The sequence below is a fragment of the Telopea speciosissima genome, chromosome 4, assembly GCF_018873765.1.
Source record: "Telopea speciosissima isolate NSW1024214 ecotype Mountain lineage chromosome 4, Tspe_v1, whole genome shotgun sequence".
NCBI classification, from domain to species: domain Eukaryota; kingdom Viridiplantae; phylum Streptophyta; class Magnoliopsida; order Proteales; family Proteaceae; genus Telopea; species Telopea speciosissima.
This window is the reverse complement of record NC_057919.1, coordinates 23,493,199-23,514,923: the sequence shown is the minus strand read 5'-3', so window position 1 is coordinate 23,514,923 and position 21,725 is coordinate 23,493,199. Positions and strand designations below refer to the sequence as shown.

General features: G+C 42.0%; 1 protein-coding gene across 2 annotated transcripts in view; it reads left to right on the top strand.

Moving 5' to 3' along the window:
• Positions 1 to 21,725, top strand: part of LOC122657604 (ABC transporter D family member 1-like) — a 94,442-nt gene that overhangs the window by 20,890 nt on the left and 51,827 nt on the right. For both annotated transcript variants that reach the window (XM_043852357.1, XM_043852358.1), the window contains 2 exons: positions 3,023 to 3,161; positions 3,254 to 3,332. In XM_043852357.1, the coding sequence (XP_043708292.1) occupies positions 3,023 to 3,161; positions 3,254 to 3,332 (218 nt within the window). The remainder of the gene's footprint in view (positions 1 to 3,022; positions 3,162 to 3,253; positions 3,333 to 21,725) is intronic.

Sequence of the window (21,725 nt, the reverse complement as noted above, 5' to 3'; positions counted from 1 at the left end):
AAATTCATGGTATGATCTTTACCTAAAGTGTAATCACATCTATTTTAATGAAAAGAGATTGAAATACACAACGTGCATCCATTTTATCCTGCATTTCTCACTGTTTGTAATAAAGAACTAATGTATAGTTACTACTTAGATTTAATGACTGTCAAGTAAACATTATCTTTAAACGAGTATAGTATCTTTTTTTGTTTTGTGGTTGATTATTCAGTCTCCAAGTTTCACTCTTTATGGTGTATATGATGAGAATGCTTACCTATCTACTACAACAACAACAACAAACTCAGCCTTATCCCAACCATTGTTCGAGAACTTGCGAGATCTCGACCGAGATCTCGGTTTTCCAAGGGGTAGAGACGAGATCTCATACGAGTTCTAAAAGTGCAATTTCTAGGTCGAGATCTTGAGATCTCGACCCAAACTCCTTTATATGAGTGCCAGATCTCGAGATCTGAGCGAGATCTCTGTGGGAAATCTTGGTATACAGACACCTATCTCTTGGTATACAGGCACTTATTTATGCCAGAAATCAGGAGAGACACCTATTTATGCCTAATATCATTTAAGTAAATGAAATACAAATACAAAGTAAATGTTTTTGTATTTGTACTTCATTTACTTTATGTTTTATTCATAAATAAGCAAATACCCCCCATTTGAATCCAATAAAAATAGTAAAAAAATAAAATTCCAAAAGGAAAAAAAGTCAACCCCCTAGTTCAAGAACAAAAACTAGATTTTCGACGGTAGGTTCAATTTTCAACTTTATAATGCTGGGGTTTTTTTCAAATCAAAAAATTTCATAAATCTTAATATGGTAAAACATTGCTAAAAACCTAAAGTGCGGTAAAATATTCATTTGTTTTGATGTCCAAAAAAATATTTTCAGTCAGAGCGATTTTGACAGTATTCGTATACACCAAATTAAGTTTGACCGGTACATAACTCCTTCAATATAAATCAGATTTAAGCAATCTTGGACTTGTTGGAAAGCTTTCTAATGCTTATTTAAGTTGTTTTACATTAATTGAATGTTTTGCTTCTATTACTAAATTATGTGTAGAGTAGGGTATTTTAGTATGTCGTCGCCTACCAACCTAGAGTCCGAAGTGAAACTCCTATTTGGATTTTGTTTTTGCAAAATTTGAAAGTGTCGTGTTTAAATGGCCTAAAATAGGCTGAGTACCAAGTTTCAGACCCAAACTAGGTTTAAAACCCACCGAAACCAGGTTTCGAGTTGGGAAAAAAAATGCACCAACTCGACCGAGATCTCAGTTTTTCCCAGGGTCGAGTTGGGGTCGAGTTTCGAGTTTTAGTACGTTGATCCCAACTTAATGGGGTTGGCTACATGGATCCAAACAAAGCAAAGGAAAACTGAGTTCTAACCCAAAGGAAATAGAGAAATGAAAAGTTGAAAATGCCAAATGAAAGATGGAAATAAATAGAAAATGGAAGATGAAAGATAGTAAGAGGAAAGAGGCACAACCTAGCACGACAGGAGAATCTCAGCTAAATGGGACATGGATCCTAACACACAAAATAAGAGAACGAGAATATTCGGGAAAAGTTTTGTTTTCAGATGACAATGATTCGAGGAGCCAGTGATTTATTAGCAGAAATTTTGATTTCTTGAAGTGTAGTCAAGTATGATGATGTGGACTAGTGATGCAGGAGCACTTCCTTGGATTGGCCCAAACCTGTTGGGGAGCCCAGATGGAGTGAACCGGGTCCCAATTTAGTTTTGGTTCAGTAGGATATTATAGTTTATTTAGATTTAGTAGCTAATCTTTTACTTAGGCTAGAGTTCCTTTCTATTTTTAGTCTTAAGAGTTTCATTTAGAGTGTGTTTTTGTTTTGAGTCTAGTTAGGAGTCTTTATTCCCTCTTTAAATACACGGTTGTAACCAACACAGTTTTTGAAGAATGGAATATTGAAAGTTGAGGTTGGAACTCACAGTTTTGAGTGGTATGCTCTCTCTCTCTCTCTCTCTCTCTCGCTCTCTCTTGCTCGATTCCATAATCTCCTTCTCCAGGTCTAGTACCTCTACTCCCTTGATATCTTCTTACCCTCTTCTTTTGTTTCAGTTTGGTTTAAACCTATACTGTTACTCTGTTTTCTGGGTGATACTAACAGCCCCACATCGTTGGTTCGATGTCCTTAATCCCTTTTTTTCCCTCAGAATTTGGGAATCATCTACTTACCTTAGGGCGATCCATCCTGCCAAAGTTGAGCCCCAAATTGGGTCAGAGTTGTGAGTTGCAGAGTTGACTTCAAAGCTGGTTCTCTCCTCTCTGCTGGATTAGTTTCAGAGAATTATTCTAATATTGCAGTTGATTATTGGTTGTATTGTTGCTTGCATCCAGTAGGGAAGTCACAAACTGAGCCACAAAGTTCCAGCTTGGTTGGGTTCCAATTGATTGAGTTTCATCAATCGAAACCAAGAGGCGCTAATCACAATTTCCCTCCCTCTTATTTTATGACTTCTAACAGCCTAGAAAGTACCAGGTTTTGAACAGGTTTCGGTCGAAATATGGAAAATCTCGGTTTCGGCTAGGGTCGAAATTGGCCTCAAAACCTAGATTTAGAACCTTGGTTGAAACCAGAAGGGGGTTGAAACAGTAACCCATTTTGATCGAAAGTTTTGGTCGAAATCTTGCATGTCTACAGGGTCGGCCAGGGTTTCATCTCGAGCCAGGTTGAAACTGAAATATTTTGGTAAATTTCAACCAACTCCACCAACTTCTTGAACCATGCCCCAGAAAGGAAGTGATTCCTTAATGCTCTAACTACCTCTCCTTAAAATTTTGGATTTGCAAGGAGTGATTGTGGAATGGGGGAAGTATATTAAGAATCTCAGCTATGATTCTTCGTCATGGTAAGATTTTCTGTTTTATCGTTTCCCTAATTTTTAAGAATTTTGTGGTAATATATTAATAGACAATGATTTGTGTTATAGACATAGTCAGTGCTATTACTATAAGCTTTCCTTTTATAACATTTTTTATCTCGTGATTTGCAGTGGTTATGCTGAACGCATTCATGAACTAATGGCCATTTCGAGAGAACTGAGCGCTGTTCATGATAAATTTTCTGGTCAAGGAAATGGAAGTAGGAGTTATTTTACCGAAGCTAACTATATTGAGTTTGCTAATGTCAAGGTATTTGAAATTAACTGGACAGTTCTTTTTTGATTTTGGATAATGTACCCCCCCCCTTCTCTATGTTCTGATGGTAAACCAGGTTCTTCCAGGTTGTTACACCAACAAATAATGTCCTTGTGGAGGATTTGACTCTTAGAGTAGAATCAGGAACTAATCTTTTGATTACAGGTAATTTCCTTACCTTTTGTGGACTCGAAAGTATGCCTTATACATTCTTTTCCGAGAGATGTTTATTTATCACCTTTTTGGCATTTTGCATTTTTTTCCTCGATGGTTTTGGCTTTCTATGAATTTGTCCCTATTGCAATGAAATCAAAAGTAGATCTAATGTGAAATGACAGTTACTGTTATTTGTTTTACATTCTTTGGCATGATAAAGTTTTTACCTTTTGCAACAGAATTTCCGCTAGAAATCTGGTGGAGCTTTGCTGTTACAATAAAATTTTCTCCATTTTATATAATTTGTGACTGCTAATTCCATGCTGAGTTCAAAGAACAGAATATAGCCGGATTTATATCCTTATCTGTTTTTTATAGAATATGGACTGTGGATATGTTATTGCATCTTTTTTATTAGATTGTTCAAGTTGAATAAACACACTTCTAGGGTCTTTACTGTTGTTATTTGTTGAAGGATGATCCAGTGACCCAGTAACCTAGTAACCCATATCCAGACCCAGATACACTAGAGTGTCTAGGTTCATTTTGCACATGTTGCACATGCTGGTTTATTATCTTCCATATTTGTAATAATATTTGATTATAAATAAAGCGGTGGCCTCTGTCTTCTTGACAAGCCAAATATTCTAATACCACTCTGATATTCAACTTGGTATCAGGGCACAAAACCCTAATATTTTTTGGTTTTCTTTTCCGCCGCCGCCGCCAGTAGAGCTCCACCACTGATCTCGAGGCTTCAGCCTCTCCATATCAAACATGGTTGACTGAACATGCGCTACTGCATGTCGTACCACGTCTGATAGCCACTGACAGCCATTGACCAGTGCTCCCACACTATCATTACTACAGCCTACCACCACCGCCTACTGCTGATGGCCCATCCCCACTACTGCCGGTGCTTAGGGCTTCTGCCCATCTTCCCGTGATGCTTCAAGTCCCCAGCCCTATGTTCGGCACAGACATAGGGGCTTCCACCCCCTCTATTTCAACCACAGGGGCTTTCACCCCCTATACTTTACCGACAGGGGTCTCTCGCCCCTCAACTCCAGTGACAGGGGTTTCGCCCCCTTCCTGCTTCACTGATAGGGGCTTCCGCCCCTTGTTGCGATTGCTAGGGGCTTCTGTCCCCTCTGCTGCAACAGTCAGGGGTCTTCCGCCCCCTCTGTTGCACCACCAAGGGGCTCCTACTCCTCTACTACACCATTTGGAGCCTCCCGCCCCTTTGCCACACCACCAGGGGCCTCTTTGTTAGAGTTGTTAGAAGTTATGTGATAAGGGTAGTTTAGGAACTAGCGTTTAATCTAGTTGCCCTATTGTGTAGTTTCTCTTTTTTTACCTTTTCTTATCTTTTACCTCCCTAGGGAGGTGTATGTAATATTCTTATCTTTATGAGTGAAGTAATATAGGTGTGGAGAGATCTTTCTCAACACACAGTACAACTGAAATATCCTCCTTCCCTTCCTCTTGTCTCCTTCTCTTTCTCTCTTCTTCTTCCTCCAACTTCTTCTTCTTCTCTTACTTGCTTATCTAATCTAAAATCCAACTTGGTATCAGAGATCTAGGGTTTGAGAGTCGTATTTAGCCTCTTTCTCTTATTCTTTTCTTCTCTTTGAAACCCTAGGACACAAAGGGGTTCAAGGAGAAGATCTCTATGTAAAGAGTTGTTGAAGGAGCATGGTTTCGTGTAATCCAAGGTTCGAAAACTCGGGTCTCGGTGCCAACTCGGACCCTTGAAAAACCGAGTCGAGTCGACATCTCGCCGAGTTGGTGCACCTTTTTTTTTCTCGACTCGAAGCCTCATCTCGGTGGGTTTTAGACCTAGTTTGGGTCTGAAACTTGGTATTCAGCCTATTTTAGGCCATTTAAACACAATGGCACTATCAGATTTTGCAAAAACAAAGTCCAAATAGGAGTTTCAGTTAGTGGGAAAGTAGGACAGACACTTACTTATGCTAGAAACCAGGACAGACATAGGACAAACACACTTATTTGTGCCTAATATCATTTAAGTAAATACTTAAGATATTATTCATAAATAAGCAAATAACCCCCTATTTGAATCCAATAAAAATAGTTAAAAAATAAAATTCCAAAAGGAAAAAAAGTCAACCCCCAGTTCAAGAACAAAAACTGGATTTTCGGCGGTTGGTGCAATTTTCAACTTTTTAATGCTGGGGTTTTTCTCAAATCTAAAAATTTCATAAATCTTAATATGGTAAAACATTGCTAAAAACCAAAAGTGCGGTAAAAAATTCATTTGTTTTGATGTCCAAAAATATATGTTCATTCAGAGCGATTTTGACAGCATTCGCGCACACCGAATTAAGTTTGACCGGTACATAACTCCTTCAATATAAATCAGATTTAAGCAATCTTGGACTTGTTGGAAAGCTTTCAAAACTCATTCATTTGTTTTGATGTCCAAAAAACAAAGCTTTCCAATAAGTCCAAGATTGCTAAAATCTGATTTATATTGAAAGAGTTATGCACCGGTCAAACTTAATTCGGTGTGCGCGAATGTTGTCAAAATCACTCTGAATGAAAATAGTTTTTGGACATCAAAACAAATGAATATTTTACCGCACTTTTGGTTTTTAGCAATGTTTTACCATAATAAGATTTATGGAATTTTTAGATTTGAGAAACCCCAGATTAAAAAAGTTGAAAATTGCACCTATCATGAAAATCCGCTTTTGTTATTGAACCGGGGTCACTTTTTTTCCTTTTGGAATTTGATATTTTAACTATTTTTATTGGATTCAAATAGGGGGGTGTTTGCTTATTTATGAATAATTTCTTAAGTAAATGAAATATCATTTACTTAAATGATATTAGGCATAAATAAGTGTCTGTCTTGTCTGTCTTGGTTCTTGGCATAGATAGGTGTCTGTATACCAAGAATTTTCAGCAAGATCTCGAGATCTGGCATTCATACTAAGGACCTATATGGATATTTTCCTATGTCAAACCGAGACCTCGATCGAGATCCGAGATCTCGGCGAGATATTGACATTTTGAGACTCGTAGGCAGTCTCGTCTCGGGATTTCGAAAAACCGAGAAACTCGGCAAGATCTGGCGAGTTCTCGAACTATGGTGTAGTCTATTCATGTGGTTGAAGATGCTGTTTGAGCTCTGTTGAAGCTCTGTTGAGGTTTTAAAGCTCTTCCAGCCACTGCAAGAATTTCCGCCACCCTCACCTTGCAGTCCTTGTTTCTCTTTCCCTCGGCATGGGTTTTAGCCTTGGAATGGGTCTTTAGAATCGCCCAAGAAGGTTTATCAAGCTCCATAAATCCCTTCTTGCTGCTTGAAGGATCTATTGGAGCTTTTTCAGTTTTTTATGGCACCTCTATTTCTGCCCAGGTAAAACTGAGACTACATATTTTCTGTGCTTCTTGTATTTGGACTACAATATGCTGCTATCTTGGTGAGAAATGAATGGGAACACCTTTTGTGAGGTCTTTAAGCTTATTTCAGGTTGTGTTCCTCCTTGGAGAATGTTAGGGTGAAGTCTTGTTGAGATTATATGGTCTTTCTTCCTTGCTGAGATTTGATTCTTGTGTTGGATTCCACATTTGGGACAGTGTCTCTCAAGCCTATGATAGGGTAGGTGACTCTGCCAAGGTCTATCAGCTGCACCAAAAGATTAACTCAATGAGGCAGGGTGACAGGGCCATTTCTGAGTACTACAGTACTTATATTAGTCTCTTGGAGGAGTATGATCACTATAGGGACCTCCAGTTGACCAATCCAGAGGATGAAGCAAAGGTGTATCGCACTCTTGAAAAGGAGCGTGTCTTTACCTTACTTGGTGGCTTGAACCCTGATTTTGAGCCAATCAGGCTCCAGATTTTAGGCCGGTCCCCTCTTCCATCTCTTGATGAGGTTTGTAGCTATTTACAGTGTGAGGAGACTCAGCGGGTTGCTATGGCACCAACTCCAGCATCATCTCTTAAGAGATCAGCTCTCAATTCTTCCTCTTTCCGGGACACCCGTGGTGGTGTTAGAGGCCAAGGGCCTAACCATGGGGAAGACAGAGCAGTAGAGACAGGTGGTGCTAGTGGAGGTGGTAGAGATAGGTTTAAATGTGATCATTGTGGGAGATTTGGGCACACCAAGGATAGGTGTTGGACTCTTCATGGCCATCCTCCTGGTACACGAGGTGGTACTCGTGGTAGCTGTAGAGGGGGAGCTTGAGGTGCACACTCTGTTATGACTAAGGCAGATGCTACACAAGATGACTCTGCTTTGGCCGATGCAGTGTTTCACAGGGTCATGTCACAACTGAGCACATCTCCTACACCCACAATGGCTAGCTGCTCTTCATCCTCAGCTTTGCAGGTCTCCACCTCACCTTCTACTGCAGCCCAGTCTTGGGTCATTGACTCTGGTGCCACTGACCACATGACTGTTACGTCATATTATTATGACTCCTATACCATTTGCTCTGGTAAGGATAAGGTTAGGGTAGCTGATGACTCCCTTTTCTCCATCTCTGGTACGGGCAGTATCCCTGTTACATCATCTATTTCTCTTACATCTGTTCTTCATGTCCCTAACCTTACCCTTATTCTTCTCTCTGTGAGTCATTTGACAAAATCTTTAAACTGTTGTATCACTTTTTTCCTTCTTATAGTCTTTTTTTAGGATTTGGTGACGAAGAGGATTATTGGTAGTGGACGTGAGGAACAAAGCCTTTACCTTTTTGAGCCTTTTTTGCCCCCAGCTTAGTCTTATGTGTGTGGATGTAATGATAGTAGTTCTGTGGAGTCTGTTATGTTATGGCATCGTCGTCTTGGCCATCCATCTTTTGTTATAATGAGGAAACAATTACCTCACTTATTTTCTTCTATTACTTGTTCTTATGTTTTTCACTGTGAGCCATGTATGTTTGCCAAACACTGTCGTTATTCTTATCCATATCATGATAATAGAACATCTGCTCCTTTCCATGTTATGCATACTGATGTTTGAGGACCTTCCCTTACAACTTCTTTGTTTGGCTATCGTTACTTTGTGTCCTTTGTAGATGATTTTTCTCGAGCTACTTGGACTGTTCTTATAAAACATAAAAGTGATGTTTGTGATGCATTTAGGAATTTTTATCAAATGATTCTTACTCAGTTTGATACTCGAATCAAAGTTGTTCGGTCTGATAAAGGGGGAGAATACATGTTTGGTAGCCTCCAAACCTTCTTTACTAATCATGGCATTATCCATCAGCTAGCGTGTGCTGACATACCCCAACAAAATGGGTTGCTGAGAGGAAAAATTGCCATTTATTGGAGGTCACCCGTAGTCTCTTGTTTAGCATGCATGTTCCCAAGACCTTCTGGTCTGCAGCTCTTCTCACTACTTCCTTTCTCATCAATCGCATGCCTACCAAACTCTTGATTTCAATCTCCCTTAGACATCTTATCTCCACAAGATTCTGCTTTCTCTTTTCCTCCTAAAGTCTTGGGCTGTGTTTGTTATGTACATGTTAACAAATCTACTCAGACTAAACTTGATCCCAAAGCTCTCAAGTGTCTTCTTCTTGGGTACTCTTCTGCTACCAAGGGTTACAAGTGCTATCATCCCTCTTCTCAAAGGTGCATTGTTTCCAAAGATGCCACCTTCCTTGAATCTGTCCCTTTCTTTGTCCCTTATCAGCATCCTCTTCAGGGCATAGTTCAAAATCTCACGAAATTTGGGCGATATTTCGCCAAATTTCGTATATCTCGAGTTGTCCGAGATACGATACCAATCCGAAATGGAAAAATACCATATTTCGACGATATCTCTTGAGATATAGACGAAATATCGTGGACTCACGATATATCGCGAGATATTGAAAAAGTAACTAAAAGTGTCACGTGCAATATTTCGGATATTTCGGAAATTTCGGTCATCTCATTTCGGAAATTTCGGAAATCTCGGTAATCTCGTTTCGAAAATTTCGGAAATCTCGGTCATTTTGGCATTTTACACCCACAGAAAAATACCATATTTTGACAAAATTTCGGTATCTCGGAAATTTCAGTCAGATCGAAACACCGAAACGAAACGAGATTTAGTACCATGCTTCAGGGGGAGAAGTGTGGTGGAAGTGAACAGGCTACTGATTTCCTTCCTTCTCCTCTACCCATCTCTCCTTGACATTGGAAAACACAGAACTGTGGATGTGGTTGATACTGATGATCAACCAGGTGTGAATATAGAATTGGTTGTTGAAAGTGGTTCTGGTAATGAGAAGGGTAAGGAGGAGGATTACCACATTGGGTATAAAAGAGGTGAAAGCTTGAAGAGTAAGAAGACCTACTAAGAATCCTCTTTGGATCCACATCCTGAGATTTATTCTCCTCCATCAGGTGACATCCCTTCTACTCCATCTGATTTAGACCTTCCTATTGCTGTTAGAAAAGGGAAAAGAGCTTGTACTAATCCTATTGATGTAGCCTAGGTGAAATAAATCTCACTTAGGACCAGGTTCTGTCTTAGGGCTGGCCGAATGGACAGATTAGGGTTACTAGGGCAGAAGTTAGGGTTAGGAATGGAGATTGAGTTAGGGTTTATTGGATAATGGTCTGCAGGTTTTTAGGAGTCTATTAGTATAAGATCTAACTAGGTTTAAATAAGAAATAGAAATTCAGAATATTAGGGTTAGGGTTTTGGGTTTTAGGACTAAAGTGGATAAAGGGATCTAGGGTTTCTAGAGGGAATCACGCCAAGAGCTTCTGGCTGAGTGTCCCAGAGGTAGGGAATAGGGTTCGGCTGAAGTATGGGATGATTTGGATGGCTGGTTAGGTCTAGGCAGGTTTAGGGTTGTTGGGGTGTAATGGAGAAGAGAGGAAATTAGGGTTTAGTTGTTGAGATGAAGGCTGCAGGTTAGGTTGAGTGGAAGGTCTGCTGTGAGGGATCTGTGGTTAGAAGTTTAATGAAAACTGATGGTCAGATCTGTAGTTACAAAGGAATCCTAGTTAAAATAGGAGTTGCAGATTTAATGGGGTTGAGGGTTATGGAAATTGATAGAGGATGTAGGGCTGGGTTAGGGAATAAGAAGGAACTAAATAATTGCAGAATTCTGTAACAGCTTACTTGTAATAGAAGAACTTCAATGGCAGCAACTCGAAGAGCTTGATTGAAGAAGAAGAAGAACCTCCCGATCTGCGAGATGCAAGGAGTCGCTGGATTTCTCCAACCCTAGCCCTTGATATAACTCACAAGGGGTCTTGATATGACACACAAGACAGAGAAGCAGCAGCAGTCATGGCGGCAGCAGCAAGAGAAGAAGCAAAATTTCAAACATAATAGGTGGGGGAGCCTCCCACGATTCTACTATTTATAATAATAAAGGGGGGCCAAAAGGCCTTACAAATAATCAATCTAAAGCAATCCTAATCAGATTAGGAGTTGGGATTCCTAATCTGAATCCTAATTATAAAACATAGAATAGACTTATACTCTAAATAGGAGTATAAGTGTAAACAACTAAAACAAATAAAATACTAATCCCTCTAAAATTGTGGAGGGGAACTAAGAAGATAAACCATGAAAAAGACTGTTTTAACCCTAGGCTAAAAGAACAAACAAATAAAAAGGCTCCAACAAAAAATCAAAGAACAGCCAAATTAATCATGGTTTCGGCATCTGCATCACCTATAACCCAGTTTGTTTCCTATGATGCTCTTTCTGCTATAGTTCTTGTCTTTATTGGCGCCCTCTCTACTGCTTCTATTCCCAAGAATGTTACTGATGCTATGTCTGACCCAAAGTGGAGACAAGCTATGTTTGAGGAGATGATGGCACTTGAGAAGAATGGTAATTGGCAATTGGTGGATCTTCCCGGGGGACGTGTCCCAGTTGGATGCAGATGGATCTACACAATCAAGTATAAATCTGATGGTACTGTTGAGAGATACAAAGCAAGGTTGGTGGCCAAGGGGTACAGTCAAGTCTATGGAATTGACTATTAGGAGACATTTGCTCCTGTGGCTAAGCACAACTCTATAAGAGTTCTTTTGTCTTTGGCTGCCAATAAAGATCGGCCATTAGATCAGTTGGATGTGAAGAATGCCTTTCTTCATGGTGATTTGGAAGAAGAACTATACATGCAAACCCCACCAGGCTTCAAAATGCCTTCAGCTGAAGGGAAAGTCTGCCTCCTCAAGAAGGCACTATATGGCCTTAAACAGTCACCAAAGGCGTGGTTTGAGCGCTTCGGCAGGCTATTCTGAAGAATGGATATTCCCAGAGCTAAGCTGATCACACTCTCTTTACCAAGCGGGGCAATGGTACCATCACAACCCTCATTGTCTACGTTGATGATATTGTGGTCACTGGAGACGATACAACTGAGATAGATAAACTGAAAAACTACTTAGCTCAATAGTTTGAAATCAAAGATCTGGGTCCCTTGAAGTACTTCTTAGGAATTGAAGTATCAAAGACCAAGAGAGGAATCAACATATTTCAACGGAAGTTTGTTCTTGATTTGTTGATAGAGATAGGGATGTTTGGCTGCAAACCAGCAAGTTCTCCTATTGAGCAGAATCACAAACTAGGAGAAGATTGTGGTCCTCTTGTGTATGCGGGATGTTAATAGAAGAAGAAGAAGAAGAAGAAGAGAAAGAAGAAGAAGAAGAGAAGAGTAGAGAGCAAGCAAGACTCTCGTTTTGAGAGAGCCCTGAAAAAGTAATTCATATAGAGGTAAGCTGTACAGGGGTAAAAAGGGAAATCAGAAAAGTAAAAAGGTAAAAAGGAGAAGAGAAGGATCCCTTATCGGTATTAGCGCCAGACTCTCTGATGCTAATCCCGAGAAGGATAAGTTCCCTTCTCTACCCTTCTAACACTCCCCCTCAAGCTGGAGCATATATATCAATCAAGCCCAGCTTGTTACAGATATAGTCAATCCTCCCACTTCCTAATGACTTAGTAAAGATATCTGGAAGTTGCTCTCCAGTCTTGACATACTTTGGAGAGATTATTCCCTGTTGAAGTTTTTCTCTCACAAAGTGACAGTCCACCTCAATGTGTTTAGTTCTCTCATGGAAGATGGGGTTTGAGGCAATATGTATTGCTGCCTGGTTGTCACGCCATATTGCATTGGTGTAGAACTCTCAAACCCTAGCGCAGTCAACATCTTCAACCACACCAACTCACAAGTGGCATGTGCCATAGCTTGATATTTTGACTTTGCACTTGATCTAGCCACCACACTCTGTTTCTTGCTCTTCCATGAGACAAGGTTCCCTCCAACAAATACACAGTAGCTTGTAGGTGATCTCCGATCAATCGGTGATCCAGCCCAATCTACATCAGAAAATCTCTCAACTCGTGTATGGCCATGATTAGTGTACACTAACCCTTGTCCAGGAGCTTTCTTGAGATACCTTAAAATCCGAATGACAGCATCCCAATGAGGTGTCCTAGGAGATGACATGAATTGATTTACAACACTGACCGGAAATGAAATATCAAGTCGAGTAAATGTCAAGTAATTCAGCTTTCCAACCAACCTTTTGTATCTCTCTGGATCATCAAGGGTATCTCCCTCATCTGCAACAAGTTTGATATTGGGATCCATTGGGCTATCAAGGGACTTGCACCCTAGCATCCCAGTCTCCGTAAGCAAGTCAAGAGTATACTTTTGCTGTGAGAGAGATATGCCCTTCTTGGATCGAGCCACTTCGAACCCTAAGATATAATTCAACTTTCCCAAATCTTTAGTTTGAAACCTCTATTGTAGATGAGTTTTCAAACTATCAATGCCTGTAGAGTCATCACCAGTAATCAAAATATCATCAACATATACAATCAGAAAGATCCTTCCAGCACTTGTCTGACGATAGAAAAGAGAATATTCACTATTGCATCGTGATAAGCCAAACTTAAGAACCACTTCTGTAAACCGGCCAAACCAAGCCCTCGGAGACTGTTTCAATCCATACGACGATTTCTTCAATCTGCAAACCAGCCCAGAAAGACTTGTCCACTTTCATTTCAAAGAGAAGGGACTGAGTCACTTCCATCAAGTGACGGTTCTTCTGTTCAGCCACACCATTTTGTTGGGGTGTGTCAGAACAAGAAGACTGATGAATGATCCCACGAGCGCTCATAAAATCTGAAAAAGGGGCAGAAAAATACTCATGTGCATTATCACTACGCAACACCTTAATATAAGATCCAAATTGATTCTTAATTTCAGCAATAAATGAAGAGAAAATAACGAACAATTCAGAACGACTTTTCATTAAGTACAACCAAGTCACACGAGAGTTGTCATCAACAAAAGTAACAAAATATGTAAAACCCAACTTGGAAGACACACGACAAGGACCCCATACATTTGAGTAAACCAAAGAGAAGGGATGTAAGGCCCGTTTGTTGACACGAGGGGGGTAACTCACACGGTGGAGTTTCCCAAACTGACATGACTTACAATCTAAAATTGAAAGGGAACGCAAACTAGGAAATAGTTTTTGCAAACTCTGTAAGGATGGATGACCAAGCCGATAGTGAAGCTGATGAGGGGAAGCTGTGCTGGAACAAGCAACTGAAGATGAGGTCTCAAGAAGATATAGTCCCCCAGATACCCTGCCTCTACCAATCGTTCTCTTCGTCCGCAAATCCTAAAAAACACAAGAATCAGGAAAAAATGTTACAGAATAGTTGCAGGAATTGGTAAGTTGGCTAACAGACAAGAGATTGAAAGGAAATTTAGGTAAAGATAAGACAGAAGATAGGGACATGGAAGAGGTGGGCTGAACAGTATCAGTGCCTCGGACAGTAGCACATGAACCATCAGCTAAAGTAACACTCGAATGAGAAGGTTGTAAAGAGGAAAAGATACCTGAGATGCCGGACATATGATCCGATGCCCCGGAATCAATAATTCAGGCCTAGAAGTGGAGAGACATGCAGTGGCATTACCTTTCTGGACAAAAGTAGCAGTGGAAGAAATGTCCTGAGCAGCCTTGCTCTGGCTGTAGCGAGCATATTCCTCCTCTGTCATAGTCAAAGTCACATGGCGGTCCTCAACAAGTACAAGTGGGGCTGCAGGATCAACACTGGCAGTGTTAGCAATCTTGGACTGTGGGGGTTTGCCATGGAGCTTCCAACAATAATGCTGAATGTGGCCAAATTTGCCACAATGATGGCAAGTCCTTGGAAGACCAGATTTCTCAGACCTCTCAGATATGTCATGGGTACTAGCAGAAGGTGCAGCTAGGGGGGACTTGACAAGCTGACGACCTCCACTGCGGCAACTAGTTACAAGGGCAGCACTATCACTAGGAGAGACTCGAGTAGTGTCACAAGACACGCGAAGAACTCAAGAAAAGGTGTCTGTAAGAGATGGAACTTCAACACCTCCAAGAATCTGAGATCGTACTGAATCAAAGCCAGGGCCCAAACTGCCCGAAAAACTCATAACTGCAAGTTGCTCACGCTGCTGCTGCATCTGGGTAACATTAGCAGTAATGGGCAGCAAAGCATTTAACTCCTCATACATCCTCTTGAAATCAGCAAAGTGTTGGGTCAAGGGTCGACCCTTTCTATCAACTCGATAAAACTCTTGGGAGAGTTCATAAATCCTGGATAGATTGTTGTGTCCAGAATATAAGACGGCCAGGTAATTCCATAAATCTTTGACAGTGTTGATATGGGTTTTCAAGATCTACAATAGTACTATCCATAGAGTTCAATATTTGACCCAAGATATGAGCATCAATGACCTCCCATGTGTGAGCATCCATGCTAGCAGGTTTCTTGCCAGTCAAGTGATATTTCTGAGCCCTCCCTATGAGAACCAGGGTCACAATCTTTTGCCGTTGCTGAAAATTCTGACTGCCTTCTAACTTCTTAGAGGTCAGAAAATTTGGGGAAGATGATACGACCTCAGTCACAGCCTTGGTGTCCTTCGATGTCTCTCCCATAATGATCACCAAAGAGGAACACCAAGAAAATACCAAACAAACAGTTGCAGCTCTCAAATAAACAGTAGCATCTCTCAAATAACCACCAAAAATCGATTCATCAATTCAATGAAAGCATAAACAATGCACAAAAATCTATCAAGGAACCAGCCGAAGTGTATAGTATATCAAGGAAACATTGCGCAGCCCAGAAAAGCAAACCATTAGCATATAGAAACAATCCAGCAGAATAATATCCCCCAAAAAGTCGATTCAAAATATCGATATCAATGCCATATCAAGACCGAGTCCAATCCAGCAGCATTGCAACATATTAAACCCCAAATATCGATTCAAAGCAGTATAGAGACATCAAAACAGTCCAGAAAATCAATCCACTCAACCATAAACCAACACGAAAGACATCAAACCTGAGATTTCAATAAGAATCGATGTCTTCAAATCATCACAGCAACCTCTGAAAACCTTCAAGAGTAAAAAATGGGGTAGTATACCCCCTACGACAGGGAGGAACTCTAAAGTGTCTTCAAAATCTGCTTGAAGCTAACCCAACGTCTTCTTTCAGTTGTAGAGATAAGAAAGGAACTAAGATAAAATAGTAGAAGTGTGCCCTCTTGGATCAGATATGCTCTGATACCATGTTAATATAAGACGAAGAAGAAGAAGAAGAAGAAGAAGAAGAAGAAGAAGTAGAAGAGAAAGAAGAAGAAGAAGAGAAGAGTAGAGCAAGCAAGACTCTCGTTTTGAGAGAGCCGTGAAAAAGTAATTCATATAGAGATAAGCTGTATAGGGGCAAAAAGGAAAATCAGAAAAGTAAAAAGGTAAAAAGGAGAAGAGAGGGATCCCTTCTCGGTATTAGCGCCAGACTCTCTGATGCTAATCCCGAGAAAGAGAAGTTCCCTTCTCTACCCTTCTAACATGGGAAAATACCAGAAGAGCTCTCATGACCCGTCCCTTGAGCTCTCTTCTCCTCTGTCGGCTCCTCCGGCAGGCCTGAATTCTCGTCTGTTCTCTCGCATTCCTCTCTGTTGTCCCTCCTTTGGATGGAATGCCGTCACCTCCTCATTCCCCTCCACCTCCCAGCTCTCCTTCTCCTTCTCATCTGGCCCCCTGGAATTCTCTGTTTGGCGTTGGCTCTGCTTCTCAATCTGACGGTCTTCCACTTCACTTTGTCCCCCCTACCCTTGTTGGCTCTTCAAAGGTGGCCCATTGCCCTGCTGATTTCCTGGAGTTTGAAGCTCAACTTTGGGAAAACTGCCTTGTGGGGAACTTCCTTGGCTCTCGACCACCTTTCCACCTTGTCAAACAGTCTCTCTCCAAGCAATGGCGTCCTCAGGGAATGCTGGACACGTTCTTATTGGACAATGGTTTTTTCATCTTCAAATTCTCCTCTTCGCTGGATAAGATTCGTGCTCTTGAAGGCGGTCCGTGGCTGGTGGGGAAGAAACCAGTTTTCTTGCGTCAATGGCATCGTCAGCTTCAACTCCGGCGTTTGGACCTCTCCTCCATTCCTCTGTGGGTTTCCCTCCCAGGGTTACCACTTCACTACTGGTGCTCCGATGGACTTAGTACCCTTGGCTCTGTTTTTCAGAAGCCTTTATTTTCTTATGTGAGAACCAGGCGTAAGGATCGACTGACCTTTGCGAGGTTATGTGTTGAAGTCTCTACGCATGAAGCTCTTCCTTCCTTCATCAAGGTGAATGAAGGAGATGCTTACTCCTTCGAGCAAGAGGTGCACTACGACAGGAAACCACCGCAATGCTTGGTGTGTAAAGTTTTTGGTCACGACTCCCATCTTTGTTCCCCTTTGGCCAAGCCGGACGAAGCCCTTATTCTTCCCGATGCTGTTGCTATTGCCTCCCGCCATGATGCTGTGCCGACTGTCCAATGCAGGCCTCCTACTTGATCTCCTTTTTGTGGCAGAACGAGAACTAGACTCCGGCACCGGAAGCAGCGTTGGTCGGAGAAGAACTCTGCGGCTACTTCTCAGGTCTTGTCGCAATCGATTCTGCCACCCTGGAGTGATGGACAGAAGTGTTTCAGTCTCTTGTCGCCTGGTGAAGACTCTGAGATTATCTCTTGCCTCGAAAAGCTTCAATTCGAGGTTTCCTCTAGAAGCAGATCGCGCATGTCTGAAAACCCCTCTGTGGTTGTTCCCATTCCTAGCTCTGGAAGACTCGACGCAGCTTCCAGCGCTCTGGCCGCTGATGACTCCTTTGTTGAATCCCACTTTGGCCACTGAAGGTTGTGATTTGGACTCTTCTCAGCTTTCGCCTGCGAGAGATCCTTTAAACCCCTTTGTTAGTCCTGCCTCTGTTGACTCTACTTTGGTGGGCCCCCCCTTCTTTTGGCCCTGCTACCTCATCTGATATTTGTGCTTCTTCCGTGGCCTCGGACTCTTTTGCCCCTGGGTCGATTTCTCTCCCCCCCACTTCTAATTTCCCTTTACCCAATTCATGTTCTGGGTCAGGTGGCTTACCAAACTTAAACCATTCCCTTAACCTGGCAGTGACCCCTTCTCGTAGCCCGATTGAGAACCCTTCTCCTTCGCCCGTTACTCTTCTGTCTTCAACCCCCCGGGTAGTTCGCAAGGTTCCCCTTGGTCCTTCCTCTATGTCTGTCACCCCTCTTTGTAGCTCTTAGCGGCGTCGTCACCACATTGTTACCAGATCCAAGTCTGTCCTGGCTCGTCTTGATGAGTCTTCGCTGCTGTTTCTCCCCTTTCCCCAATGATTCACGGCCTTATCTGGAATACTCGAGGCCTGAATTCTGCCTCGAAGCACGCTGCTGTTCGCTCCCACCTTTGCTCCTCTCGATCCAGCTTTTGTTGTCTTTTGGAAACTCATATTAAAGAGCAAAATTCTTCAAAAATCCAAAACGCCATTGCCCCTGGCTGGTGCCTTTTCTACAATTACTCTCACCATCCAAACGGCCGCAAAGGATCCAAAAATAATCTCCATCACCTCTTCCTCTTCTTCCCAAATCTTGCATCTTTCTGTCTCAGATTGCCTGGGTCATTTTTCTTGCTTTTTCTCTGTGGTTTATGCCTTTAACTGTCCTTCTCAAAGGACCTCCTTATGGACTGACCTCTGCTCCATTGCAAATCTTGTTGGTTCCCAGCCTTGGGGATTGGGAGGTGACTTTAATGTCATCAGGTACTGCTCTGAAAAACAAAGGGGGGATAACTTGGACATGGAAGCTGTGACTGCTTTCAATGATTGTATTGAGGACATTGATGTTAATGATCTTAGATGACCGGGGTTCCCTTTTACTTGGAGCAACAAAAGAACCGGGTATAATCGCATTGCCTGTAAGCTTGACAGAGTGTTGGTCAATGAAGAGTGGTTAGCTACCTTCCCTTCATCCCATGCCACCTTTGACAACCCTGATATCTCAGATCACTCCCCCATCTCCCTTGCCATCCATCCATTCACCTCATTTGGCCCTAAACCTTTCAAGTACTTCGACATGTGGTCCTCCCATCACACCTTTCTACTCCTTATCACAGAAGCTTGGGATAAGCCTGTTTATGCTTTCTCCACCCCTCTCATTGCTTTCTCAAGGAAGCTAAAAAATGCCAAAGCTGCTCTTAAGGATTGGAACCTCAAAACTTTTGGCAATATTTCTCATCAAGTTGTGGATTGTAAAGACCGACTTGCCTTCATTCAGACTCGGCTGAAGACAGATCTTCTAAATGGCCAGCTTGTTGAAGAAGAGAAAGATACGACCTTGGAGCTCTCCTCCCTCCTTGCTCGGGAAGAAAGTTTTCTCAAGCAAAAATCCAGAATCAAATGGTTGGACCTGGGAGATTCAAATACAGCCTATTTCCATCGCTCTGTGAAAGCTAGAGCAAATGCAAACTCCGTTACTCAGCTCACTCACCCGGATGGCTCCATGGCCAATACTGTGAAGGATATTAAAGACTTGGCAGTGCAGCATTTTGAAGGCATCTTCTGTGGTCCTCAAGGGGAATCTGTTCCTATACCGAGCCTTCTGCTCAATAAGTTCATTGCTCCTGAATACTTTGATTCCTTGTGCTCCATTTCCAAAGAAGATGAAATTGTGGCAGCTATTCATTCTCTCAAGGTGAATGGTGCTCCGGGTCCTGATGGATTTAGTATGGGTTTCTTCTTAGCTACTTGGGACATCATCAAAAAGGATCTTATCACTGCCATTTAGAGCTTCTTCTTCAACCCTAGTCAGATCAAAGGTGTAAATCACACTTTCCTTTGCCTCATCCCGAAAAAGGAAGGAGCTTCTACTATGAATGACTTCAGGCCCATTGCCCTCTGCAACCTCCTCTATAAGTTCATTGCCAAGATTTTGGCTTGAAGACTTAAGAATGTTGTAGACCTTCTTATCAGCAACAACCAATCGGCCTTCATTCCGGGCATAGTTCGAGAACTCGTTTCGTTTCGGTATTTCAGGCTGACTGAAATATCCGAAATATTCGAAATTTCGGATATTTCGGTCGAAATATTGTATTTTTTCTGGTATGTTTCGATAGGTCATTTCGGTGGGTTTTAGGCCAAGTTAAGGCCTGAAACTTCATGGAAACCCTATTTTAGGCTATATAAACACATTTAAATGTTCAAATTGCAAAAATAGTCACAAAAAATGGTGTTTTGGATGTGCACCATTGATTGGCAACGTACGGTCGAACCCTAATGTATAACTTAGTTAATTACACATTTACACATACACATTGTACATTAAACAAGTAAATTGACTTGGAACTAAGTTGGAAACATAATGACTCATAAGTTGAGTCATAAATCATAATATTAAGTACATAAGACATCAAGTCAATAACAAGTTAACAAATAACAATTAACAACTTAAGAGTTAAGATTTAAGAAGATGATATCAAACATTCCAAATCACAATATGTCAATATCCCCAATTGTCCCCTACAAGGCTACAAGTCAAGTAGTCAACTAGTCATCATTCATCTCAAATGTTTACAAATTTGCTAATAATAACTACTCCGCCGTCCAGGATCAACCCCACTTATGGTCCGCTGGAGCCGACGTGTATTGCTCTCCGACTGTAGGACAAATGCATGCCACGTCATAGTCTGGGAGAAGAAGCGAGTGTAGTCATCCACAGTGGCCATGTAAACTGCATCATCAACATGCCTAAGGTAACCTATCCTAGGATATAGGTCACCAAACTGTGAAGGAGGACTACCCACTGATCCACAATGATATGAGTCATATGACGGCTCTGGGAGCATGTACGGGTTGTACAGCTGCGGCTGGTGGGTTGGGTAGCCAGGGTAGGAAAAGAAGTCATCCGCAAAAGACGATCCACTATATCCCTGTGAGTGGGAGTCATACTCAAAACTGGGAATGGATGGAGAAGATATAGGCTACTGCCCCCAAGGGTACTGCCCAGAATGCCCTTCGCCATATGGATGTAAATGAGATGAACCATGCTCTGATTGTGCTGGAGATGGACTGCTGTCTACATGAAAAGATGGGGCACGGAAATGCCCACTGGATCTACTGTCTCTATCGCCAATACTCAGTCTACCAACAGAGCCAGATAGGGCATCAATGTCCATAAGCTCAGCCTGCCTACTAGTACCACTACCACAACTACTAGGACGGGACTGGCCACGCTGCTTTCTCGAGTAGGTTGAGGTGGACGATGTGGGCTGTGTGGCTGGTGTGGGGGCACGGATTGCCTCTTGTTGCTCTTGTACCACAAACGGGACTCGAGTTCCCTCATATGCTTGACCACCATCACCATCATCATCACGTCCATCATTACCTTCATCATCACCTCCATCATCACCATCTCCACCAGGACCACCACCACCATCTCCACCAGATGACATAGACCAATCTTCATCCTCCTCATCAACATCACCAGTAGGCTGGAACGGTATGGGTGACGCGTCCCGTGCGTGTACCTCACCCTCTGCAGCGATGAAGTCATCCACATTAGCTTCTATGTGTTCAGCTATCATGGGGTCAGGTCTACCTCCAGGCTGATCTAACACTGGCTCACCTCTATCCCTTACCCAATCAACAATAGGATCTTCATCATCTGACTCCACCTGGAAAATGTCGGCGAGGTCGATATTTTCCCTGATACTCTTGTCCCATGCGTATGTGTTGCATCTTCAACCTCAAATTATAATGCACATACACTAAGCCAGAGAGACGTTCAGAACCCAATCTATTTCTCCTCTTGGAGTGGATGAGAGAAAATGTACTCCAATTCCATTCACAGCCAGATGCTGAACATGTCTGGGAGAGAACCTTGATTGCTATTTTTCTTAAATTGTTTGCCGAACCCCTATACAACACCCACCATTCAGCTGCATTACAACAAAAGAAACATGTCACTTTCATTTCAAAAGAATAAGATATTGAATTGAGTAATGACTAATGAGTACCGGCATCACCGCGTGTCCGGCCTTGCTCTGTAGCATCGGTTCCAAAACTTCCCAATGCATCC